The 27,777-nt window shown below is 37.3% G+C and overlaps 1 protein-coding gene across 1 annotated transcript; it reads right to left on the reverse strand.

The window, feature by feature from the left end:
* Positions 1 to 1,472: 1,472 nt before the first annotated feature.
* Positions 1,473 to 19,429, reverse strand: pum3 (pumilio RNA-binding family member 3). Its single transcript, XM_051685600.1, has 18 exons — positions 19,365 to 19,429; positions 18,912 to 18,987; positions 18,419 to 18,598; positions 18,182 to 18,320; positions 16,096 to 16,171; positions 15,863 to 15,956; positions 15,705 to 15,771; positions 14,851 to 15,025; positions 13,668 to 13,771; positions 13,495 to 13,573; positions 11,242 to 11,340; positions 11,094 to 11,147; positions 8,774 to 8,854; positions 8,531 to 8,673; positions 5,307 to 5,529; positions 2,731 to 2,818; positions 2,490 to 2,580; positions 1,473 to 1,729 (listed from the first exon to the last, which is right to left on the reverse strand). The coding sequence occupies exons 2-18, from the start codon at positions 18,979 to 18,981 to the stop codon at positions 1,603 to 1,605; spliced, it is 1,890 nt and encodes a 629-aa protein (XP_051541560.1). The 5' UTR covers positions 18,982 to 18,987; positions 19,365 to 19,429; the 3' UTR covers positions 1,473 to 1,602.
* Positions 19,430 to 27,777: the final 8,348 nt, after the last annotated feature.

Genomic DNA, 27,777 nt, shown 5'->3' on the forward strand with positions numbered 1-27,777 from the left:
AGAATGTAATTAAATGTGAAAAGTATGCTCATGCAAGCATTGATAATCCTTCAAAGATTAATCCTTGGGATCATTCAAAGACCCGAGTTCCAGATGGAGGCAGAACAGGGCAACAAAACACATTTTCAAGCACGCAAGAATGTCTCCACTTCCCAAGTCACTCACACATTATACAAACCTCTTTAAATGTTAGTTTACCCAGAAATGAAAATTATCTCATTATTTACTCAATTTCATGCCATCCTAGGATAGTACGACTTTATTTCTTCTGATGAACACAAATTAAGATTTTCAGAAGAACATTTCAGCTCTGTAATTTTACAATGCAAGTGAATGGTGATCAGACCTTTCAAGCTACAAAAATCACAAAGACAGCATAAAAGTAATTCATTCGACTCCAGTGGTTAAGTCCATATCTTCAGAAGTCATCTGATAGGTGTGGGTGAGAAACAGATCAAATATTTAAGTATGTAATATTTAAATATTTAAGCCGTCCGCCTACCTGATGGTCACTCTGGGTGAGCTCCAGAGATCATGTGTGAGAAATTGCATAAGGACAACCATCACTGCAACACTCTACCGATCTGGGCTTTATGGCAGAGTGGCCAGATGGAAACCCCTCCTCAGTGCAAGACACATGAAAGCCCGCTTGGAATTTGCAAAAAAGCACCTAAAGGACTCTCAGACCGTGAGAAACAAGATTCTATGGTCTGATGAAACAAACATTGAACTGTTTGGCCTCAATTCCAAGCGTCATGTCTGAAGGAAACCAGGCACCGCTCATCACCTGCGCAATACCATCCCAACGGTGAATCATGGTTGTGGTAGCATCATGCTATGGGGGTGTTTTTTAACAGCAGGGACTGGTCAGGGTTGAAGGAAAGCTGAACGCAGCAAAATACAGAAATATCCTTAATGAAAACCTGGTCCAGAGCACTCAGGACCTCAGACTGGGCTGAAGGTTCACCTTCCAACTGGACAATGACCCTAAGCAAACAGCCAAGACAACGCAAGTGTGGCTTAGGGACAACTCTGTGAATGTCCTTGAGTGGCCCAGCCATAGCCTGGACTTGAACCATTTCAAACATCTCTGGAGAGATCTGAAAATGTCTGTCCACCAATGAAGAAAATGGCACAATAGAAAAAAATGCTTTATGGCACTAAAAATAGTAAAAACTAAAAACAATAAATAAAATAAAAACTAATATTACAGTAATGAGAACATAATGAGAATCATCACGAAGATTACAAAAAATTTCAGAAGTACAATTTAGACATTACAGTAATGAGAATGGAGGAAAACAAAAATAAATCTAAATAGTCCTAAAACTGGCTTTATTTTATTGTATACCACATATCAATTCCTATTATTTTCTTTTGATTTTGGGGTGAAATATGACCAAAAAAAATGACTTTTTAGGTTTCGTGCAATTCACTTTGTAAAATATATGTTACAATCAACAAATCACAGGTCCAGTTATTCTTGTATTTTATTTTTTACATACATCAGCATATAAATTCACAAGTAAAAATCCAGATGAAGGAGAAAACAATGAATAACAAAAATTTATGAAACCAAATCTTGTGATTTGTGTGACCACCTCAGGCCAGTCTCTCAAGCAGCACCTCGACTCCTTTAGAGTTCTGGATCTTCTGTAGTTCAGGAAGGATGAATTTCAGTGCAACTTTCACTTCTTCAGCAACAGTCTTATCTGCACTGTGGATAAGGCTGTGGAAACCCAATCAAAACCCAGTAAGTAGCCGAAACTTCAAACCAATTCAAAATCCAGAAATGCAAAGATTAATGAATAGATTAAATGTTGTTTTGTATGCTGAATGGGATTCAAATATTTGAAGTCAGATTGCTGGAAAAAGGGCAATGCTGTGTGGAAATTTAAACAAACAGCCCAGGCTGAGCATATAATATAGAGAAACAAATCTCACACTGCTTAAAGTCTTAGAGAGATTATAAGAGGTCAGGCACAAAGACTGAGGAGTAAACAGGGAGTGGAAAGAACCCATAATCCATCACGGGGTGTCTAACTCAATGGCTCGCCTCCTTCAACGGCAGCTGAGAGCCACAGTTTAGCCCTTTATTATCATACAGACAACAGGACGGAATAATGATGCACAACCGTGGAAGATGTGCTTAACTCAAAGCTGACTGTAGGGAATTCCTCTAGCTAAAAAAAATAAGGTTTAAAAGACTGTATGATGGAAAAGCAGCAAATTTGTTGTGATAGAGGGTGTGTTTGCAGGCTTTGTGAACTTGGGTCAAGGATGTCCATTTTATTTCTTTTTGTGTATATTTAGCATATTTAAGCAACCAACGCTAACAGAACAATGGCTGTTGCGGTATGCTAATGTCCAACAAAAAAGAGAAACAAACTTTACAGCAAATGAGAAAAGATGAAAGTGAGTCTATTTTGTTATTTATAGATCTGTTCGTAACCTGACTAATAAAATGTCTGTGGTGAAAATAAACTTACCAACATAGAACAATGGCACCACGGTTGACTAAAGCCCATGTCTTGAGCTTCTCTATTCCAACCTTCTCCAAAAGAATCCTGGAAAAACACTCTGTGGACCAAAATAAGGCATACCAAGACAGTAAAATATATATATATATATATATATATATTATTTTTATTTTTAGTTTGAAAAACACAAAGGTTAGCCTCAAAATTTCCATAACTCTTTTTAGCCCAAAACTGTGAGCTTTGTACTTGCCCTCTCTCTCTGCCTCCTTCATCTTGGCATCTTGTTCAATCAGCCATTTCAAGACCAGATGCCCAGCAGGGTGTTCTGCCATATGGAGCTATGACAGGAAACACAATCAAACCATTAACAAAATAAAAAGGCGAGCTTTTTAAAGGTAAAGTGTGTCATTTCTTCAATGTTAAAATACCTCCTTTCCCAGCTTAATATGCAGAGACAACAATAAGTTAGTCATTCATAGTCTGATTGCCTCAAATTGTAAACACTGTGGCAATATCATAACATTTTTTCAGCGATCCGACCAGCCTGATACAGCAACATTGGCCCAACCAATGATGAAAGTTTGTGTGGGACTATCTGTTTGTCAATGCCAATAGAAGATGGGGAGAGTGTTTGGGAAACCTGTTCAAAATTAGTCATTATTTCCACTTGGAGATGCAAGTGACTCTGAAATAACAGAATTCACCATTAAAGCCTCAGTTTCCAAATTTCCAACTATCTACCAGTGTTCCTGATGAGTTATTTCAGTATAGAGTACTAAAAAGTATAGAGTACGCAAAGTAACGGGGCTAAAGGCACACCTTAAGTACAATTAGCATTTTTTTGTGGTGATAAAGTGCATCAAGATTGAAAAAATACTTTTCTTTTTATTTAATTTTGATGGACCAACATTGTTTGTGTGAAAGGAAATAATAAAAAAAACGTTTTGATTATAAAAAAAATATATGGGGGTCTTTAGCCCCTGCAACAGTGGGGCTTTTTACCCCAAAATATTATTCTTTCAACTTCTGATTTAATCGCCTTGATCAAAACTGAAAATGATAACCCGCGGGGGGGGGGGGTTTGTTGTCACGTATCAGGAATATTTCAGAATAATGGAGAATAATATTCAGAATAATGGAGTGCACCCTTACCTACAATAACTGATTTGATAATTACCAGTATATTATAAATATTATTATTATAATGTATATTTTTTCAGGTATTTCCCATTAGGTGCAATTTGTGTGTAAATGAAGGAGAAACAATGCCAGGGCAAATGGGAGAAAAAAAAATATGTAGAAAAAAATGTATTCAGTTTGGTGAAAAAACAAATTCTTTTTTCTTTGGAAAGATGACAGGAAAATCTTGTTCTTAAGATAACATTAAAACTTCGGTTTTCTGTTTTGCGCTTACATCTCTATACTCTGCTCTTTTTTTTTTTTCACACAATATACACAAACTTTATTCGAGACATTTTTATAAAAACGGGACACACCGACCACGTTCACATGCACTTAAGAAAACGGTTTGTTCCAGAGTTTTTGCAGTAAGCGGTGTTCTGAAACGTCATGTAAACAAGAATGCAGATTTCCTTACGCCATTTAAGGGATTACCTAGGTTTCTCCCAGAGAACGCGGCTTATGTGGTCAGGTAAACACATAAGCGGCGTTGTAACAGGTTTTTGAGGAGTGCGCATGTGCGTGAACAGACCGAATAACAAACATCATAGTATGGAGCCAAACAACAAGTCAACAATGCAGAAAAAAAAATGCAACATTTTTGGGAGTACAGTGGTAAAAGCACATACACTATAAACTATACCCATAAAAACACACCAATGTAAAATATCGACAGCCCCTCAGGTTCGCATATATGCGCTAAAGTACACTGGGGGAATCCCAGAGTTTTATGTAAGAGGGAACTCCCACAACTGCAATTCCACTGCAGGTCGTGATAGAAAGTTAAGAAAAAAAACACAGCAACAACTCTGGAATATCTGGAAATAAAGTGAAGCAAAGGGGAATAAAAAATAGTGGAGTCTTCCTCCAATACCATGTTTGTTATTTACACAAGTGTTGTGGGGAAATTACGCTTCTGTGGAGAAACTGCTGACTGACCGAGCCACATGTACAGGAGTTAAGAGTATGCCGTTTATACAGTGCATTTAAACATGAACGCTACTTTCTCGCAATTCACCTCTCTCGCAATGAGCCGCTTCTGGTGTACATGTAAATGTAGTCACTGTTTGTCACGCTTTCGCGCATCCACGAATATCTGACTGGCTTGTGGCAAGTTTCTAAAAACTTTAAACTGATTACATGCTGCTGACCACAGGTCTACCTCTTTGCTGGTGTTTGCGTTTCGTGGCATTGTAACATGTGGGTGATACCTCTCGTCAAGTTTTTATGATTTTTAAATTCCACCATACAAAGAGTGCAAATGAGATGTTGAATGTGCCGCCCCACAAGCACACGCGTGTGTTTGTGTGAGTGACTGAGTGAGCGAGCTGCGCTGCTGCTCCAATCTTATAAGCTCTGATTCTGATCAGGTTTTAGAAAATTACACCGAACAGAATGAAACATTTTGATGTCAAATAGAATATAGCCAATGCATTACAAGTGTAAAAAAAAAATAAATGAGTTAAACAATTAATCGTATGATTTCAAACGAGACCCCCCAAGAATGCGCAAATTAGTTTTCCAGGGGGTCTCCTGTTGCATTCAGGGGGTCTGAGACCTCCCTAGAACCCCTGTAAATCGCACCATGGGTATCACAACAATAAGTATGCTGAACAGCGTTAATCATAAAAGCAGTGGACTAATTACCTGGCTATGTTCTTTGCCTGGTACAAAAGGTTCAGCTGCCAGGGCTGCCACAGCCTCCATAGCAGGTCTGAGATCTCCGATGGCGGCCCCGAGGATATCCCTCACGGCAACACTGCTAGCTTTATCCATGACCATAGAGCGAGCATTCTCACACAGATACTGCAGCAGATGTGGAGACACAGCTTCCAACAGCTCCCTCCTCCTGATCGCTACATCCTTCTTACTGCAAGAGAGAAAAACGTATTCTTCAAAAAACCTTTTCTATTTTGCATAATCCAAATGCAGTTAAAGGAATAGTTCACCCAAAACTCTGTCATTTACTTACCCTCACATTGTGTCAAACCTGTCTGATTATCTTTCTTCCATGGAACACAAAAGGTGTAATTCTGAAGACTTTGCTAGTGATTCATTTCCATGCAATTATAATGAATGGGGAATGAAGCTTTCAAGCTACAAATTAAGGCAAAAAAAGCACCATAAAAGTAGTCCATATGATTTGTGAATATTCCAAGTCTTCTGAAACCACATGATAGCTTTGTGTAAGGAACAGACCAAAATTCTAGTCATTATTCAATGAAAATCGTGAAATCCACCCAAGCTCTCCTTTACACATTCAAGAGAGTAGCAATTTGTGAACAAATCCTTTTGAGTCAGATCTTTTCAATTCATTGGTTCAGCGTTCATTCACATTTTGATTAGTAAATTTCCATGACTTTTTCATGAAAATTTCAAATGTTTCTACTAAGGCTGTCGATTTAATGTGTTAATTCGGTGTGATTAATTATATACAAAAATAATGAGTTAAACAAATTAATGCAATTAATCATGTCCCTGGACCATCATAAGGAATATTTCTACCATCTGAGCAATTTAAGCTTGAATTACCACCAGTTTTCAGCAGGGGGCAGTAAGCGAAACCCAAGCTGTATGGGCAAAGCGCAACTGTAGAACAAACCAAAGGCTTGCTTGACACTACCTGCGATATTACAAGATGAGAACCTTGATGGAGTGCAAATCAAAACACAGGGATCTCAAGACTTCGATCTTTAAGTTTTACTTGAAACAACAACCTAAAAATGCTGTGTTTATGGCACGACGCAACCAAAGCGCATTAAAAGCGTTTGTCTGATGCAAGTTTACATTGACACTTCCTAAGAAAAGCCCTTATAATAAATATATCTCTGAAAGATTGACTAATTCAATTGCAAAATGGATTTTTGTGGACTTTAAGCCAATGATAAGACTATGTTGAATAATATGGAAATAAATATATTGCCTTCTAAAGCCACTTTGTCTTATCAATGCTTTGTCTTCTACAATAGTGTAACACATTTTAATGAATTATTATTTTTATAATATATATTTTTTATATAATTATTTAGAACTATTTGATCATTATATATTATTGTTATCATTGAATTATTGTTACTTGAAGGGGTTTGTCAGCAAATATTTATATATGCAATCAACTGTGGTTAAGTCGATTAATTACTCACCATTTCATGCAGTTAATTACATTAACAACTTGCAGCCCTAGTTTCTACCCATTTATGAAAAATAAACTCCAGCTCTGTGTATGTAACAGTCAAATACACCTTATACAATGCCACTAAATACCTTATACAATACCACAATAATAATAATACTTTTTTTTTTTACTTATTTTATTTTATTTTGTTTATTTTTTGCAGTGAACACATTGTTTTTGCTTTGTTTTGTCCTCTCACCACATCTTTTGGATGTCTCACTGTCAGCTTTATAATGCCATTTTTTTCTATTTAAACAAATAGTGGAAAATATTCCAGTATATAGGTTATTGCTTGTAAAGTAAAATGTTAATCGCTGGATTTAACGTTAACTAAACTCTGAGCACCTGCCGAGATGATTTGAGATTATTTGCAACACCCACAAAATGAGACAAAAATTATAAAAACTGTTTTCTGACCACAGAGAGAGAAATTCTTCATATGCGCATTCTGTGAGAAGCGCTTCAACTGCGAATCAGACATGCGCATGCATTGGGCTTCGCTTTCATCCGTTCTTCAAAATATAAACCTTCACGTATAATACGGAATCGTTCAGCGTTAAATGGAACAAAATTGCGTTTAATATTAAATCGATAAGGGATGCAGTTTGGCCCGTATTTTAGCGCCTTATATCCTCAGTTTCACATACAATTGTCAATGTTAATAATTACAGATTAGAATGGAAAACAAATTGGGAGAAATAGACCTGAAGCAGACACCTTTCACAGGAGAGCACTTACATTGACTGTTGCCCCGGTACATGGAAGTGACACTTGACAGGGGAAGAAAGATCAAGGGATATCAATGACAATCAGCGCACGTCTTCTCTCATGTTTTCCGTTAAAAATAGGATAAGGTAGGTGACACCAAGACTTTTAATGATTGCTCATCAAGAAGTGGACAATTAACACTCCTTTACTTATACACTATCTATATGAACTTGAGCTATAATGAGCGAACTTTTCAAGTGTTAATGAAGTGCAAAATGCACCACCGCATGGCGCTATGCCTATTCACAAACTACTAACTACTATTCATAAACGCACTTTGCCTACTGCTCCACACGGGCTCTGAGTAGTGCTTATTCGCATTGCTCCACAATCGCGCCAAACTTAAAGAATTCTTAGCACACTTGTATTGCTGAAAATATTTTTGCTGAAAAATTCCATGACTTTTCCAAAACATTCAGTGTTAACTTGTTTTTCCATGACATTTTCAGGCATGGAAAACACCATTTCTAATTCCATGACTTTTCCAGGATTTCCATGACCGTATGACCCTGTTGGTTGATCCGGTTCACAAAAATGTTCTGAATGATTTGTTCATGAATCAAACTGTTTTGGTTCTCAAGCTTCACTCCAAAATGATCCAGTCACAGCAGTTAACAGCTCATTAGAGGGGATGATTATCAGTGAATAACGGCTTAAATTTTTATCCGTTCCTCACACAAAGTTATTGTATTAATTCAGAATATTTGGAATATAACGCATAAGGCTCCTAGACCACTTTCGTGAAAAATGTTCCAGTACATTCTCTAGTGGTTTTGCATACTTTTAGAACCTTGAGAGCTTTAGCTCCCGTTGTTGGTAACTGCACGGAAGAGCGACCAGGACAGTCTTCAAAATTTCTCCTTTTGTGAGTTTTAGATTTTGGGACAGTTATTCCTTTAAGTCGATGCAAAAACGTCCTGAGACATACCTGTGTGCATTGCCGTCACCTTTTTCAAGCACCTTAATGATCTCAGGTAAGATGTGGGTTGGGTCTCTCGGGGTCAGAAGGTAAAGCAGCACTTTTTTACCGTGTTTATTGTTGATTATTTCAGACAAGGTGCTAAGCATTTCCTGAGAGCAAAGTCAGAAAAAAACAAATCAGTAAAGATCAGATAAATAACTAACTAATAAGGAATAAATATCATCAAGTTTTAAGCTAAAGAGCACTTACTGAGATAATAATTTGTTTAACCAGCTTGGTGTCATCAATGCAATCAAAGGCTGCCAATAGAACAAGATGAGCATATTCACCCTGAAAGAAGAAAAACAAATTCTGATTTTACTTCAGCAAAAACCTTTCTTGACAGAAAATATGAAAAAAGTAAAACTATTTATTACACTATTTGGGTAAATCTTAAAAAGCATGTAAAGCGGGGGCCTGGATATCTCAGCGAGTATTGGCGCTGACTACCACCCCTGGAGTTGCGAGTTCGAATCCAGGGCATGCTGAGTGACTCCAGCCTGGTCTCCTAAGCAACCAAATTGGCCCAGTTGCTAGGGAGAGTAGAGTCACATGGGGTAACCTCCTCGTGGTCACGATTAGTGGTTCTCACTCTCAATGGTGCGCATGGATCGCGGAGAGTAGCATGAGCCTCCACATGCTGTGAGTCTCTGCGGTGCCATGCACAGTGAGCCATGTGATAAGATGTGCAGATTGACTGTCTCAGAAGCAGAGGCAACTGAGATTTGTCCACCACCCGGATTGAGGTGAGTAACTGTGCCACCACGAGGACCTAGTAAGTAGTGGGAATTGGGCATTCCAAATTGGGGAGAAAAAGCCTGTAAAGCAGTGGTTCTCAACTGGTTTTGCTTCAGGACATAGATTTTACATTGAACATCAAACGGTGACCCAACACAGTAAAAGGGCCAGTTTATTTCCTAATATCAAACACCATTTAAACAGAACATAAGGAGGAAAACTTTGTTCATAATTTGTAGATAAGTCTTGGGATGCCCAGACTTTAAAGCCCTTTATGAACTTGCCCTTATATTTACAGTGCAATGCCATACAAGAAAAGCCAAGACCATGGATGGCTCCTCATTACTGTGTTTTGGTCAATGTAGCTAGTCTTTCTAAAAAAATAATAATTATTTATTCAAATAAATTATGGTCTAAACACATTTGCCACAGTTGTAATACAAATGATTATTTCATATGAAACTATAAGATCAAAAATATCAGTTACTATTTTACTATTGTAAAATCATGAAAGATTTTAGTATGGGTGATTATGTGTTATTTGAAAAACCTTTATTCTTTCATATGCACAGTGTTGTCTTTTTTTCCTCCTATTAAAAATGTAAGGCTGTCTGTTTGAGATGTCTGACTTTCTCAATAGCGCTTTAAATTAGAAAACTCCTACTAGATTTCAAATGGGCCGCATCAGCTGTGTGGTCTGTGGCGCGATGTCGTCTCGCACGCTCCAGAGACACAGCAGGATAGAGTGCGGATCACTTGCGACTGGTTCCGTTCTGGCTCGTGCCACACTCACGCGAAAACCACGCTTTAAACGCAGGGCTGTCCCAAGCCTGGACGGGGCCTCCTCGATAGAGACTGCCATTCTTGAGGACAAAATTTTGCTTGGGCGACTGCCAAAAACTTTAAAGAATGGAAAAACCTGGCATTTCTCTTTCCTTCTGTCTGCGACCATATCTAAACAGACCTGCAACCCATTTTTGAGTTGCGACCCACCAGTTCAGAAACACTGCTGTAAAGAAACGGGTCATATTTCACCAAAGAAAAAGTTAATTATTTTAAGCTTAAAGAAAATAAAGCTTATTTCTGGTACCTTTAAGATTCTATGCATTATGACATTATTTTTATGACAACTATGCACATTGCCACCCAATTCTCATTACGGTCATTTTGAAATTGTGAAGTATTTACATTTCTTGTTCGTATTTATTCTACTGCCTTTAAAATCACTGTTTAACAGTAAAGCAAATCTAATGAGAACCCTCTTTAAAAATGACAATTACAAACAACGGTAACACTTTAAAATAATGTTGCATTCATTAACATTTTTAAACATGAATTAACAATAAACAATATTTTTACAGCACTTATTAATCATGGTTAATGTTTATTTCAACATATAATTTTTTTTTTATTAAAAGCTGTATGTGTGCATTAAGAACTAACATGAATAACAATAAACAACTGAACATTTATAAATAAATATTATCCAAGATAAAAAAAAAAGTGATAGTTCATGACATGAATTTACTTATGTTAATAAATAGAATCTTATTGAAAAGCTAACTAAAGTAACAAAAAAGCAAAACGTCAGGACACATTACAGTAATGAGTATTTGACAGTAAAATGTGCTTAATTGTTTTGACAATAAATGTCAAAATCTTCATGGTCTAAACTATTCTTAATTTTCTTTATGCTATTTTTTTCCTCTTGATTTTGGAATGTAAAATGACCAAGACATGATTTGTGAGATTTACCAGTTTATAGATGTGAAAGATAAGAACGACTGCTTACCATTGCGAACTTTGCAATGTACGTTTTCATCGTTTTTAGTATAACTTTGCGGTCCTGAAAAACAAAGACAACCAATGAAACCACATGTTATACTAAGTCAACAGCGGCATTCAAGAACCAATATTGAATTTCCAGGATAAGCACAAACCTTGGGTGTGCCGTGCCATAAACAGTGCATTGTGACTCTGGCTCCATCATGTGTGTGTGCCATATATACTACTGCCTCTCTGATGGACTCGATCATCTCCTGTGAAGGCATAAAAACAATAACTCATAGAGCAACCAGTGGCTTGTACCGTGAAGCCAGTTTCGGTGGCTAGCCAGGTAAGTTTTAGTTTAGTTTGCCTCAACCCCAGGTTTCAGGTTCCATGAAAGTTAGTCGGCTTTTAGTGGTGTTCATTGCCATAGCAACTTACGCTACATGGTTTTGTTCTGGATTACAGATCGCTAACAGATGCTGAACCAATCAGCTGTGAGTAAAATAACATATCTGACGCAATCAAGTCAACTCCACTTTACAAATAAAATCTTAAAAATCCACAAAATCAACTCTTCACGATAAATTATTTATTTGAGAATCTAAATGTAGATTTTCAGCAGATAGAGTGTTGTATTTGATTTAAAATTGAATTGCTTTTCATTTTCCCTCTTTAGCCATAGCAAAAAATGTTTTTGAAAATATAAACATAATATATTAGCCTATCTATAAAACAGCCAGAAAGATGGATTTATATGATACCTGGAAAAAGTAATCGTTTTTAAAATATTAAAAGCTCAAGATTGCTATGGAAAGGGGTGAATGCCACCCAAACCCCTTCTTTCTTTCATGGACTCGAGATGAACATACAGTATTTTACTTGAAGTTATACGGGGCCTGGGTAGCTCAGCGAGTATTGATGCTGACTACCACCCCTAGAGTCGCGAGTTCGAATCCAGGGTGTGCTGAGTGACTCCAGCCAGGTCTCCTAAGCAACCAAATTGGCCCAGTTTCTAGGGAGGGTAGAGTCACATGGGGTAACCTCCTCGTGGTCGCGATTAGGGGTTCTCGCTCTCAATGGGGCACGTGATAATTTGTGCATGGATCACGGAGAGTAGCATGAGCCTCCACATGCTGTGAGTCTCTGCGGTGTCATGCACTGCGAGCCACGTGATAAGATGCACAGATTGACTCAGAAGTGGAGGCAACTGAGACTTACCACCTTTTCTTTTTTTTTATATTAAATGAGATAGGACATCATACCTCGTATTTTAACTAATTTTGTTCAAAAATCAAGAATCTGAAGGAAACAATCTAAATTAATTGATATTTTTAAGCAAATCCCATTTATGTTCACATTCCAGACTTTTATTATTAATTTTAAAATGTTAGTTTCTCCATTTGGTATATTTCTGAAATCATTCTGTCCATCTTTGAAATTGTGGGGGTTCTGCTTTAAGCCAGTTTTTTGTAATCCGTTTCAAAGCTGCTATTCTGATTAGCCTAAATATATTTTGTTCAGTTTTATTTCTTAAGGACAATGGCATTTTACCCTAAATAAGGTTTTCTGGATGCATTTCTATTGTGCAGTTAAATATTAAATTAACCTGTCTGTTCAATTTAGAGCACTCATATAGAATTTGACTGTAATGAGCATTTTTTTTCTCCACAAATTCTCCGAAAATCCCCTTTTACCAAACTATTGTATTTACTTTGAATAACAGGTGTTATAAACAATCTCATTTGGATCTTCCAAACACTGGATTAAGTAGTATAAAATGTATTATATGATATTTCTTCCCAGTCTTGCTGATACATTTTTATTTTTATATTTTATTCAGAGTGTCCTGTATATCTCTTTCACATGCACTCTTTAAAATTCCTAAACTTTTTATTGGATTAGTTGTATTGCATGTATCATAGAATTTATTAATGGATGCATTTACTTTTTTATTTCTTTTACTTTAACTTCTGTTAATAAATATCTTCTTACCTGTAAATCATTAAACAATTGTGAATTTTGAAGCTCATACTTTTTATATATTTATAAAACAATGTCTTGTGCACAGTTTAAATGAATTTAAATTCTTATTTTCATAATCATCAGCTTTCAGCAGAGGTAAATCCCGTTGAGTTTCTCGCGAGAAGTGAATCGCGTTCTCTCACACGATTGGTTGTGTGCTGCAAACATCACTCATTCATGAGCACGAGTGCTTAATCTAATCTTAAAGTCAGGATCAAAGACTGAGTTGAAAGAGAAAGTTGATGAGCTGCATCATGGTACCAACAAAGCCTGATTAAATTGGTTTGAATTTGTCAAACTGAAACCAATCCTGAAACCCTGAGTTCATTCAGTGACCTTCATGGTACTGGCCTCTGATCAAGGTACCAAGATCTGTGGTCATCGCTGGTCACAACACTTACTGTTCTCTGTTTGGCTGGTGCATGCTCGAAGAAGTCCAGAAAAACTTTGTGGACCAGTGAATGTTTAATGACAGCCTCCCTGTATAGGGAAAATATTATATATTAATTCACTCAGAACTGAAGTACTGAAAAACTACAGTATGACAACAGCATGATACACATGAGCAACTCACTTCTGTGCCATTGGTGTGAGGATCTGCTTCATCTCCTCCATGATGCTCTCCAGTTTCTCTGGACTATTCTCCAAAATCTTCTCTAATGTAGGACAAACTGTGGACTACAGTGACTGTAGCTGTCAAATATCTGCATTCACGATCTTAAAAGGCAACTGTTGTGTAATGTGTAACCAATAAAGTGGTTTTGAAAATGGTGGTAAAAAAGATTTAAGCTCTGAAAAACACTGAATGTGGAAAAAATGCTCCCAATAACTCTAAAAATGGAAATTGGGACATTTCTAATGGGTTATTAAATCTTCTGCATTATATTTACTTTTGTATTCAATGTTATGATTTTGTAGTTAAAGGGATAGTTCACCCAAAAATGAAAATTCCCTCATCATTTACTCACCTTCATGCCATCCCAGATGTGTAAGACTTTCTTTCTTCTGCAAAACACAAACAGATTTTTGGAAGAATATTTCAGCTCTGTAGGTGACCAAAACTTTGATGCTTCAAAAAAGCACATAAAGACAGCATAAAAATAATCCATATGACTCCAGCGGTTTAATCAATGTCTACAAAAGCGATCTAATCAGTTTTTGGTGAGATCAGACCAAAATTTAACTTCTTTTTCACAGGTTTTCTCATGCAGTCTCTAGACACGATCATGATTTCAAGATCAATTACACTTCCTAGTGCTTGACGCATGCGCAGAGCGCTAGGAAGTGTAATCAAGCTAGAAATCAAGATCGCCAAGGAGACTGCTGAAAAATAATTTATATTTCGGTCTGTTCTCACCCAAAATCAATTGGATCCCTTCAGAAGACATGGATTAAACCACTGGAGTCTTATGAATTACTTTTATGCTGCCTTTATGTACGTTTTGGAGCTTCAAAGTTCTGGTCACCATTCACTAGCATTGTATGGACCTACAGAGCTGAAATATTCTTCTTAAAATATGTGTGTTCTGCAGAAAAAAGAAAGTCATACACATCTGGGATGGCATGAGGGTGAGTAAATGAGAGAATTTTCATTTTTGGGTGAACTATCCCTTTAACAGCTATAACTGTTCACAATAAACTGCATATTGTCACTGGATGTCACAAACACTGCATGGATCATTGTTTGTTAACAAAAAGTCAAACTTATTTTACAAATGTACACATCTCTTTTTCCCCGAAGCTGAAAGCACTTGTACCTTGCAGACTTGGAATGTGTTTCCATAGAGCTCTTCAGTGAGCATGAGTCTCTGAGAGAGGATGGCTTTATCATTGTAAGCATACTCCACCACTGAAGATGCTTCCGAATGTCTGAGCATCTGTCTGACCTTCCCCTTAAAAGTCAACATCACTTCCCCCACCTGCTGTTTATTCCTGCATAAAAAAAAGAATGGAGAGAAGCTGACCATCGAATGTGTAAACATGAGCAGGCACTGTTCCCAATAACCTGATATTAGAAGCTATAAAACTAAAACAATAGTGGAATTGATTTATATGCATGTAAATCACATGGAGGACTAAATATTATCTGTGTAAATGTTACCAAGTTACAACAAAGAATATCATGTAATTCACCCAGTTAGGACTGGGCGATATGACAATATATATATTGTGTCAAACGAGATTTTGCTAAATTGTGTATATCGTGATATGTAAATATCCATAGAGAAGCCTACGCTGTGTAGGCTTCTATATCTGTGGGCAGGGCTTCACATGAGACTGAGAGAATTGAAGAAACATGGACAGGGTTTTGCCAGCATTGAACATTTTTCTGCAGCCGCCCAAGCAAATTTAATGACCTTCATCGTACGTTTGGCATTTTAAAAGCGCTAAAATATTCTTCTCATCTGACAGGCGAATGTTTCACGTGACTGTGTTGAGCGCTGTCAAAATTACTCATATCATGATTCGTGATATAAGATTTTGGTCATATCGCCCACTCCTACACCCAATGACAGCAGAGATATCCGCATTATCCGCAAGACATCTGCATTATAATAACTTTATTCAAACTCTTTAAAAATAAAGATGTAGAAAAATAGAAGTGACTTACCCATACATTAGAAACTTCTTTACAATGTTTCTGGCGTATTTTGATTTGCTTAACTCTACAAAGTGATCTAGAAAGAAAGCATAAGGGTGGACAAAGATGATAAGAGACTAATCTAAGTTCACAAACAAAAGCTACATTCTCCTGAAGACAACACTCACCTTTGAGTTCATCAAACACCTCCTGTCTTTGCTTGTCATTGCCAAACTGAATAAAACACTGCAGCACTCGCGTCGAATCATGAGCAAATGCAATCTAGAGAAAACAACCACAATATAGTTTATTACAATAATTCTTAAATGACCAGTATTGATGTTGAAAAAAAAAAACATTACTGTAACATAAAAAAAATATGAATGTTCAGAACAAATGAAATGTAATATTCTTTACACACCATTTTTATTTTGCCGCGCACAAGATTCTGTAGTTCTTTCATCAGTTTGGCTCGCTTGTCCTTATCACAATCTTTCCTGCATTTCCACAAAAAAATTAATAATAATAATTTGGTTGTTTCTACAATGACATGCATTTTTATGTTCCAAGGGTTGATTTATTAAAACAAAGATATTTTAACTTTTCTATTCTGGTTAAATGAAGGGCATATTAAAACTGCATTGTAAACTTTTTTACTATGCCTTTATCATTTATTTTTGCTATGTTTTTACACATGAAGTTCATGTATACATTTTAATTGTTGTACCCATGTCCCAGATCAAATTTTTTTTAAATATAAAAAAAAAAAAAACTTAAGTATTAATTCTATTTTTAAACCCTCGATATCCCGTATACATGCGCTCAGTCAGCAAGCAGCCTTCCCAATAGCAATGTAATTTCCCATGAAGCTTGTGTAAATAACAAACATGGCACCCAAGGAAGACTTCGCTATTTCATTCTACATTGCTTCTCTTTATTTCCAGATATTCCAGAGTTGTTGCTGTTTTTGTTTCCATAACTTTCCATCACAACCTGCACCAGAATTGCGCTGTAATAGTGGGGTTTACCTCTTATGTCAAACTCTGGGATTCCCCCAATGTACTTGACCGCATATACGCGAACATGAGGAACCGTCTATATTTTACATTGGTGTGTACAAATGGGTATAGTTTATAGTGTATGTGCTTTTCCCACTGTAGTCCGAAAAATACTGAATACTTTCAGCTGTGTTGACTTGTTGTTGGGCTCCATCCTATGATGTTTGTTATCCGGTCTGTTCATGCACATACTCTTCAAACACCCATCAGAACATCGCTCATGAGTTTATGACCACATAATCTGCGTTCTCTAGGAGAAACCTGGATGCGTTAAACCACTTTCTCTTAATCCCTTTAACTACGTAAGGAAATCAACGTTCACGTTTGCATGACACTTTCTGCAAAACCCTCAAGTGCATGTAAATGTGTTCAATGACAGAATTCTCATGTGATGCAGTTATGCACTCCTGGACAAACAAGTGAAAGTGCGAAAATGTGTTCTAAAGGGATAGTTCACCCAAAAATAAAAATTCTCTCATTTACCCATCCTTTTTTACTACAATTTCTCCTCCCTGCCCAGTAGGTGGCGATATGCACAAACAATCTTAATCACTAAAAACAAAAAAGTGAAAGTGGACATTTACAGTAAAAATGGAGTTAAACATTGATCTGTTTCTCACCCACACTTATCGCTTTTGAAGATATGGATTTAACCACTGGCGTCACATGGATTACTTTTATGCTGCCTTCATCTGCTTTTTGGACTGTTAAAGTTCTGGCCACCATTCACTTGCATTGTATGGACCTTCAAAGCTGAAATATTGTTCTAAAAATTTTCATTTGTATTAAGCAGAAGAAAGAAAGTCTTACACATCTAGGATGGCATGAGGCTGAGTAAATGATGAATTTGGATGAAATATCCCTTTAAGGGAGTTTATTTTATAAAAGTCTGAAGGGCTAAAAGTGCCCATAGTTCAAGAAACAACAACATGGGGGGCCTGGGTAGCTCAGCGAGTATTGACGCCGACTACCACCCCTAGAGTCGCGAGTTCGAATCCAGGGTGTGTTGAGTGACTCCAGCCAGGTCTCCTAAGAAACCAAATTGGCCCGGTTGCTAGGGAGGGTAGAGTCACATGGAGTAACCTCCTCATGATCGCGATTAGTGGTTCTCGCTCTCAATGGGGCACATGGTTAAGTTGTGCGTGGATCGCGGAGAGTAGCATGAGCCTCCACATGCTGTGAGTCTCCGCTGTGTCATGCACAGCGAGCCACGTGGTAAGATATGCGGATTGACGGTCTCAGACACGGGGGCAACCGAGACTTGTCCTCCGCCACCCGGATTGAGGTGAGTAACCGCGCTACCACGAGGACCTATTAAGTAGTGGGAATTGGGCATCTCAAAATTGGGGAGAAATGGGGATAAAAAAGAAACAACAACATGCAAAATTGAACCAAAGCAAACTATACCATCTAAGAAATTCTTGTAGGTAATTCAAATAAACCACTTACCGTCTTACAATTTCCCACACTTGCTTTGCTCTGTTTACAATCTGGTAACTATCCTTTTTTTCAGTCTGTTGGCGATTCTGTTTCAGCTCTTTCTTTTTTTGTTTGAATTCATCCCATTTGGGTTTTTTGCCTTCAGAGCCTTTAGAGAAAAAAATAACTATTAATTAATCTACACCAAACACACTATTGTAACTTTTGCTATATTTGACATTTCAGGAAATATTTTGATATGTGTACCTTCCTCCTGTTTTCCTTTCCCATCAGGATGTTTCCTCTTCTTTGGGAACTTGCCGTCTGTTGGTTTTCTGTTGAATTTCTGTGGTGGTCCATCTCCCCCTGATTTTTTAAAACTCTTCACTCTGTCTGAGCTGTGAGGTTTAAAGGGCCGTTTGCCAGTTGGTTTTCCTCCAGGTTTGCCTGATGAAGGTAAATACAGATAATGCCTCACTGTTCTTGGCTATAATCTAATCTATTTTTATATACATTTAATTTTAGTGTTGTCTGGCTATGGTTTAATGTCTTCTCAGACCCTTAGCTGTCAGATCCATATTTTCATCTTAATCATAATTATAACTGAATATGAATCTAATATGAAGTGATTCTGTACTAAAAACTAAAATTAGCTCTGAAAAATGTTAAGAAAACAATTCCAATGAAAATTCTATTTCATATCGCCCCTTACTAAAAAGTTACATTTTGCCATTGCTATCTATGCATAAGATAAAGTTACCTTTTGTTTTGAATGTTGTTTTCTTTCCATCTCTTGAATTAAACGATTTCTTTTTTGGTTTTGCCTCCATACTGAACTGCAATGGGAATGGCTGGTTAATTGTAACTATTTTTAACTATCGAATTTGAAATTACAAAAGGTGAAATGCATGAAAAAAAAATAATAATAATATTAATAAAATAAATAAATAAATCACACATTCCTTCATCATACAACCATGTAAAAAAATATTCGTATGTTTTTCCACATGCGTGTCTTCACAATGCCTTGCTCAGAAACACGCACTGGCAACATAAGCTTTAATAGTTTCTTAAACAGTTGTCATAAAAACATGACATGCAAGTACTGTAATAGCTGTTAAAAATACAATACATTATATCGAAGCAGTTGTTATCCAAAAACAGGAAATATCTAATTAATCTTCAGCAAAAAGACGAACACGTTTTTACTTACCCATGTGTACGGACAAATTACTTTACGGCACTTGCACTCCACCACAAGTGCCGCAAACAAGTTACAGGGAGCATCGTTTGCGACAGTCGTTCGCTTAACCAGAGCACTTTTCCCATCAAGCCTTACCGCTTAGCATAAAATATCATAATTCTATGGCGGTCCACTGGCGAGGAGACAAGAGGCCGTTGTTTTTAAATGGATGTCTACGAAGCAGATGCTTCAGTGTGCTGAATAAACTGCTTTTGTGAGGTAACAGCTGATTAATGAATGAATTGACCGCTTTTTCGCTAATCTTCAACATGTTTTACACTAAAAAATCCTCTTGGAATAAAATATATGTGGAGTTTACTACGATAAAATTGCTATTGTATAAGACAAGACACGGACAATTTTGCGACAGGTAGGTGTCAGTTTACGGGTCTCCCCATCCATTTGTAAGGGATCCGTAAACGGTGACTGTCGTAACACGCTAGTTGACCGATACACATAATTAAAAGAATATATGGCTTAACTCGATTATAAATTACAAGTCACGGGCAGATGTTTTTAAAATAATCTAATAACTGAATAAAAATACATTTTTAAAAAAATAGCGCGTAAAGAAATTTGATTTAAAGTTGCAATATATGCAACGTGGTTTATGAAAAAGTATCTTATGGTTTCCAAGATACTGTTGTTTGTTAAAGGAATATAACATAATTAAAAAGTAAACAAATAAATAAATACCCGTACGATATTGTTCCGTAAATGGAACAATGTTCTACACCATATAAGGTGATATATATATATATATATATATATATATATATATATATATATATATATATATATATATATATATATATATATATATTTACAGGGCTGGGAGGGTTACTTTTGAATACAGAATACATGCTGTAAAATGTAATTTGTAACGTATTCCGTTAGATTACTCAAGGTCAGTAACGTATTCTAAATACTTTGGATTACTTCTTCAGCACTGGTAGATTTTTTCACTTGTTTTGACTATAAAAACTCTGCCAGTACAGTAAGACAAAATACACATGTTAAAAATACATTCTCTGAAAAACCTAAATATCTTATGCAGTGTTGTTTCTAAAACAAGATAAGGATTTTTTTTTATATTTTTACAGGAAAACAATACAAAAATTATTATCAAGAATATAATTTTTGCCCTAATATCAAAGATCTTACCAGAAAAAAAGAAATTATGACCCAATGTGAATTTTCTTGATAAAAAAATATGATTGTGTAACGTGCATGTAAAATGGCTAGAAATAGCATTTTAGCTTAATGTAAAGCTGACAATTTACACAAGGTTTATTTCTATTTCTTCTGCTCCAAACTTACTTCAAACTTACTTCTCTATCTGCTCGTATGAATGTAACACATCATAAGAAAGTGTTTCACCACTGTTCAAATGCACTTTGGATCGCATCATTTATATGGATAAATGTTTTCCATCTGAAAGGACTAAATATTAAATGAAACAAATGATAATAAAATGCAAAGTAATCTCTTCAGTAATCAAAATACTTTTTGAATGTAACTGTATTCTAATTACCAATGATTTAAATTGTAACTGTAGTGGAATACAGTTACTTATATTTTGTATTTTAAATACGTAATCCCGCTACATGTATTTCGTTACTCCCCAACCCTGTGTGTGTGTGTGTGTGTGTGTGTGTGTGTGTGTGTGTATATATATAGTAGAATATATTATTATTATTATTGTTATTTTTTTTTTTTTTTTTGCATGAGTACAAAAATGCCAAAAACATAGCAAATAAATAATACAGAGAGGTTGTCAGTCATAAAATGGCCAATAGAAATAAGCCGAAGAGAAAAATAAAATAAAATAAAATAGAAAAAAAAACATATATTTGAAAGGCTGTAATATCTTAAAGTTTTAAGGAAGATCTGAGGTTTTTGCGGTCTTGAAATAGTGGTCTTGAGGTCAGTATTGCAAAACATAGTACAATAGCTTTTATGTGCTCTTCTCATTTTAATGTAGCAGATAATACATAAAACTCATTTCTATTTTACATTTTCTGTATGGACTTTCCAAGACAGCAACTTATAATTGACTCTGCAGTGAAGTTGGTCAAAAAAAAAAAAAAAAATCATTTATTACACTGTTATTATGTCTCAGTCACCAGTTTCAGTCTTGTGTGTTTCAGTGCTGTAGTTTTGTGTCTCTGGCTGTGTCTGGTCGTGTCTAGAAGGTAACCTCACAGTTACCTAAAGTCTCACGAGAGCCGCATTGAATGTTCTCACACTGTTTTTTATTTAGAGTCCTACAGAAACCCTACACCTACCCCAGCATCTAAACCTAACCCTAACGTTAACCCTACCACTAAATCTAACCATAAACAAACCTTAGAAACAGCGAATGAGTAGTTCCTCCACTGGGTAGCAGCACAGAAGGAGTCACCATTTCATTCTTAAAGTGCCATGGTCTTCTAAGGAAAAAAACAGACACTAATTAACTCAAACAAAATAAGTATTATAAATAGGGTAGTTGTTATGTCATCATAACTGTCTGTATTATTGAAGAAAGACATATTTCTGCTATATTTCATATTTCTTTCTATACATGAACCCCAAATGTCCCACCTCATCTTTGGCCCTTCAGACATGTCAGAATGACACTCTACTGATCTGTCAGGGTTGTGAAGGACTGGAAAAAAAATAATTGTCTTTATATAGTATACCTGTACATTCAGTATTCATTGGAGCTATGACAAACATTTTAATTTTAATTTTTCTGTTGGCCCAAGCTGCCATGTAGATAAATATTTCTAAATGTTTGCGTAAATGGCAATGTAAAGAAGAGGAGTGCATAACAAGTAATGCAATTTAATATTTTTTTTAATTTGTATTTCCTTTAGTAACAAATACCATAAAACATTAAAACATAATTAGATGTATATCTCCTCAGAGTGTGTCTGGATGTGCTGGATCTCCTTAAAGTTCATTTTATGAAGTTTCTCCAGCTGCTCTGGTGGTGTCCACAGTCTTCTAGATTTGACTCGAGTGGGAGTCGTTCAGCTTCATACTGAGTGTTCATCAGTGCCAGCAAGTTCCAGACTGACCACACTGTGGCTGCATCCGAAAACGTAGGCAGCTGACTTGCTGCCTGATCAGTTAATGGCTTAACCGACAGCATTCTTGAATAATGAAACAATTAAGGAAACTGTTCTCAGAACAGTTTGAAAAGCACCTTATTTTCATCCTACCTCCATATACAGCCTCCGAAGTCAGCATTTTCCAGCTTTCAGATGTAGCATGTGAATTTGGTGACAGGAGGTTGAAAGATCTGCTGCAAAAATCAGTCTGTGCTTACCGAAATTCGAAGCGCTGCACCCAGTGGCCAAAGCTCAAAGTGTTTTTGTCTGGGTGAAATGTCCACAGGGTTGCGGCAAAAGCGAGTTGTGTTTTTAGTTGTAAATAATGCCATAGAGTCAACAGGAATGCATATTTTATTAATCATGCTCCCTAACCCAAAGCCCAACCCTAAACCTAAACTTCAGTGAAGTAAACATGCAATTTTTGAGCAAAAATGTAACCTCGGATTCGTGCTCACTATTGTTTATGAGAATGCGATTACTCCCTTGTTTTCATGGGACCAGAACCCTTGTCTCAATGCACTCAGTAGCACCACAGGGAAAGGTTAACACATTTGATTTGATGCAAAAATGTCTGATGGGGGATGACACTTGATTTTAGGCTAAATGAACATTTGGAAGCAACATATCGATATTCTCATGTGATTATGTTGCAAGTTCACAAACTTTATACTTATGTCTAAAGTATACTTCGGTCAGACAGGATGAGTGATGCAAATTTCATCATCGAGCACTGAATGCGCGCAGCCTGATATTTCTAACCATGCATCTTTTAACACGCAGAATGTGTATGCGCCTGGAATTATTTGCACTAATTAGTGGGTCCACTAGGTGGCAACACTCACATTTGAACCGTTGCTGTCACAAAGAAGCACTAGAAGAAGATGTAGTAGCCGGTAAATTACAGGAGACGAATGTGGAAATAACAACAGTGGATGTGCACATCAAGAACACGTGTGTGAGGAGGTCAGGAGAATATAAAGACATATTTATGGGTCTTAAAGGTGCTGTTCTACTTCCATGAGACTGAGCTGTTGAATTAGCCACGCCCCCTCTTTCCAAAACCCCTAACTCCAAAGATATCAAAATTAGCTTTATTGACAGCAGAGAGTGTTGTTAAAAACAACAGCAGCAAAACAGCGCCCTCAACTGACTACTATTATGAACAGCATGGCATAAAAATGCATTATGCCTCATCAACGCACTGCAACAACAATACTATGAGAACATGAAAAATTATTGACAGGTCGAAAGGGTCATTGTCCGCGGACCGCTGACACATTTTTGTTTGCTGTTTACAGAGTCTAGAGTTGTCACAGAGACCAGTGAGATATTTCAGGGCACTTATTTCAATATATCTTTCAGGGAGTAGGAAATTTTTTTGCATACCTTTCCATGAAAAAATTGCATACAGAACCTTTAACTCCTGAGGAGAAATCGTCCAGTGTCTTCAAGCAGTCGTAGCGTGCACAGTTATATGAAGTATACTTCCACTGGCTCGCGTTCGACTGTACGCTGATGCTAGGCGTTCGTGTCAAAACCGAAGTGTATTTAAGCTTAAGTTCCACATACATCCATACAGGTTATATGTGGTTGTGGCTTCATATATTACAAACCTACATAAGATAAGGCGGTATAGAATATATATGGATGGATATGTTGTGGTTGAACTACTGTTACACTTCATTATAAATTACATGGTCACATAGCAAAGTATGAATTAGTGTTCTCCATGATTTTAACTTAATTATTTTAAAGGACAAACCCTGCAGCATTTTCATCCCAAATGTTCACTACAGACAGAGGCCCAGGTGAGCAGTGCAAAGCTGCTATCAGATGAACAGCACAAACTACTTGTCACTTTTACTAAATGTGGATTTTGCATTGTTAAAAACTTTTAGCTGCAGTTCATATTTTTTGGACAGACTTTGCAAAAAATCCACTCCATAATGTTTCAAATCAGTGTCAGAAATAAACTTTCCCATTAAGGAATTGATTCTCAAGGACACTTTTTTCAAGAACTTTATATAAAAAATATACCTTTATTCATCCTTTTATATCAAATATTTCAATTTAATGAATTCATTCACATAAATTCTTAACCCATTAAGCTCTGAAGGTGTTTTTAAAGATTTCCTGTTTCAGTGGCATACCCAAAATTAAAGGCTTATAACTTTAAAAAAAAAAAAAAAAGGAGGGTCAAGTGTTTGGTATCATTGTTCACTTTTTTTAATGATATAGATTATGATACAATCTGAGACTCTCAGCCTAAGAAACTGCTGAAAAAAATCACACACCCAAAAAAAACAACAACAACAACTTGAACTTACAAATTAGGTAAAAGTAAAACTACTCAACTGGTTTAGTCACTCAACAAATGTTAAAAACAGCCTATTAAAAATAGCTTATTAAAAATAGCCTGTTAAAAATAGACTGTTGCGTAAATTGGAATTGCGTTCTTGCAAACTACGCACAGACTGGCTGTAAAGTTGCTGAAAAAATCAATTGTTACATTCTATCTACGTTCGGTTTCAGGGCAAGTTAACATCAAAAAGATTTCCCTGGTAGTTGTTGTTTTCACCATTTCAACATGTAAAGGCCTAATTAAAAGAATGCAAAAACTAAAAAATAATAATAAAGGAAATGTATTGTCACACAACTGCAACCTTTCAGTTATCAATCCAACATTTAGTAATATGTAATATCGTAGTAACCATGTTTTTTTTGCAGAAGCCATGGTTTTAATGCAATTAGCCATGGTGTTACTACATTAATATAATGTTAATATAGTAACCATGTGTAAGGGGGTTCAGTGGAAAGGAGGAGGCGAGAACCGGCTTGACAACTTAAATAATAATTTAATGAACAACTTAAACAAACACACAGCCGTAAACACACACACAGTACAGCTGCCTGTAATTCTCTCTCTCTCGAACTGTCGTCCCCGGCCGCCTTTATCCCTTGCGCGCCCCATCAGGCTGATTGGGGACCGGGCGTGCGTCATTCCAGCCCGGCCCCGCCCTCCTCGGCTCTACACTCCTCCCAGCGTTGCCTCAGTCTGGGGAGCCCCTGGCATGACGTACATCCCCCCTTCCTCTCCGGGGGGCGTGCCTTGCGCCCCGACTGCCGGCGGGTCATCCCCGCCTTCCTTGACCTGGGAGTAGACAGGAGGGGAAAAACAACAACAACACAAAATAGGCGAGGGAAAGGCCAACACGGAGCGACAGAGAGAGAGAGAGAGGAGAGAGAGAAAAAGAAACTCACCGGTTCTCTGATGCGCCGTTGCGTGGTCCTCGATCACTCCTCCACCCTCTCAGGCGGACGGCAGCTGCTCCTCCCCGGGCGGACCGGAATCAGACCTCCGAACCCCAGCGGACAGAACGCCCCTCCGCGTTACCGGCGTCCCGTGGGGGCACTCCTCCGCCCACCCGGCAGCGGCTCCCTCGCTCCAGGTGGTCGGCGAGTCCAGTCCCCACTCGCCTCGTGGACGGCAGCCGTTCCCTGCGTCCAGGTGGTCGGGCTACTCCATCCCCTGTCGGATGGCAGCGGCGCTCCCCTGGGTGGACGACAGTGTCGAGGACTCTGTGATGGGAATCCCTCCTCCTTCCCGGGTTTCGGCACCAGTGTAAGGGGGTTCAGTGGAAAGGAGGAGGCAAGAACCGGCTTGACAACTTAAATAATAATTTAATGAACAACATAAACAAACACACAACCATAAACACACACACAGTACAGCTGCCTGTAATTCTCTCTCTCTCGAACTGTCGTCCCCGGCCACCTTTATCCCTCGCGCGCCCCATCAGGCTGATTGGGGACCGGCCGTGCATCATTCCAGCCCGGCCCCGCCCTCCTCGGCTCTACACCATGTACTGTATGTATTTAATAAGGGGTGTAAATAGCATCTATCAAATTCTGCTATCAGAACAGAATTTGTCTGGCACAAATAATGAAGATGTAAATTAGGGTTACATGAAACAGTAAGGGTGACAAAATTAAATTGAACCTAAATTCAACACAAATGTATACTAAATATACTATACTAACTAAATACATACTAAATTAAACATTGAACATATACACCAGTCAGACACAACATTAAAACCACCTGCCTAATATTGTGTAGGTCCCCCTCGTGCCTCCAAAACAGCGCCAACCCGCATCTCAGAATAGCAATCTGAGATGATATTCGTCTCACCAAAATTGTACAGAGCGGTTACCTGAGTTACTGTAGACTTTGTCAGTTTGAATCAGTTCGGCCATTCTCTGTTGACCTCTCTCATCAACAAGACATTTTTGTCCGCAGAACTGCTGCTTACTGGATGTTTTTTGTTTTTGGCACCATTCAGAGTAAATTCTAGAGACTGTTGTGTGTGAAAATCCCAGGAGATCAGCAGTTACAGAAATACTCAAACCAGCCCATCTGGCACCAACAATCATCCATGATATTATCTAATCAGCCAATCATGTGGCAGCAGTGCAGTGCATAAAATCACGCAGATATGGGAAAGGAGCTTCAGTTAATGTTCACTTCAACCATCAGAATGGGGACAAAATTTGATCTGAGTGATTTGGAGAATGGCATGATTGTTGGTGCCACATGGGCTAGTTTGAGTATTTCTGTGACTTCCCCTGTGTATTCAGAAAGCTGTTTGAAAATTGTTTATTTTTGCAATTCTATTTAGTGGTACTAGTGCTGCAGAAATTACACACTTCAGCTTTAATTTCCAAAAAGCATTCACATAATAGTTCACATTAGTTTACAATAAGCTTTGTCATATTTAAATTAATTGTATTAAAATTCAGCCCTGTATCGCACAATAAAATAATTTAGCAAAATTATCATCAAAATCCATTGCTTTCCATCATCTTTCATGTCGTAAACTTGTAATTATGATATATCTAAGTATGACAGAGTAATCAGCTAATCAAAGAGTTGTAGAGGCACTGCCTTCTCTCATGTGACATTTCGGCAGTATTTTAATTTTTTTTTTAATAAATGTTTCTTTAGTGTCAGAGAAGTACTAGTCTCTTTTGATCTTCTTAAAAGTAAACCCCACACTCCGCAGCATTAGTATGTTACTCTGTTGGTTACTGAGATTATCTTAATAAGTAAATAAAGAAAGACAGTAGTTTAGACCCCCATGAATGTTCAACTCGAACCTGCCTCCTGAACTTCAGATAACTGTTTCCGTGTTCGTCAACGCGATTGCGACACAAACGTTTGGTATGGTAGGAATCTGTGCATCCCACCCCCTACCTGTTTAACTAGTTTTCAAAGGAACATT

The sequence above is a fragment of the Myxocyprinus asiaticus genome, chromosome 43 (assembly GCF_019703515.2).
Source record: "Myxocyprinus asiaticus isolate MX2 ecotype Aquarium Trade chromosome 43, UBuf_Myxa_2, whole genome shotgun sequence".
Classification (NCBI taxonomy): Eukaryota; Metazoa; Chordata; class Actinopteri; order Cypriniformes; family Catostomidae; genus Myxocyprinus; species Myxocyprinus asiaticus.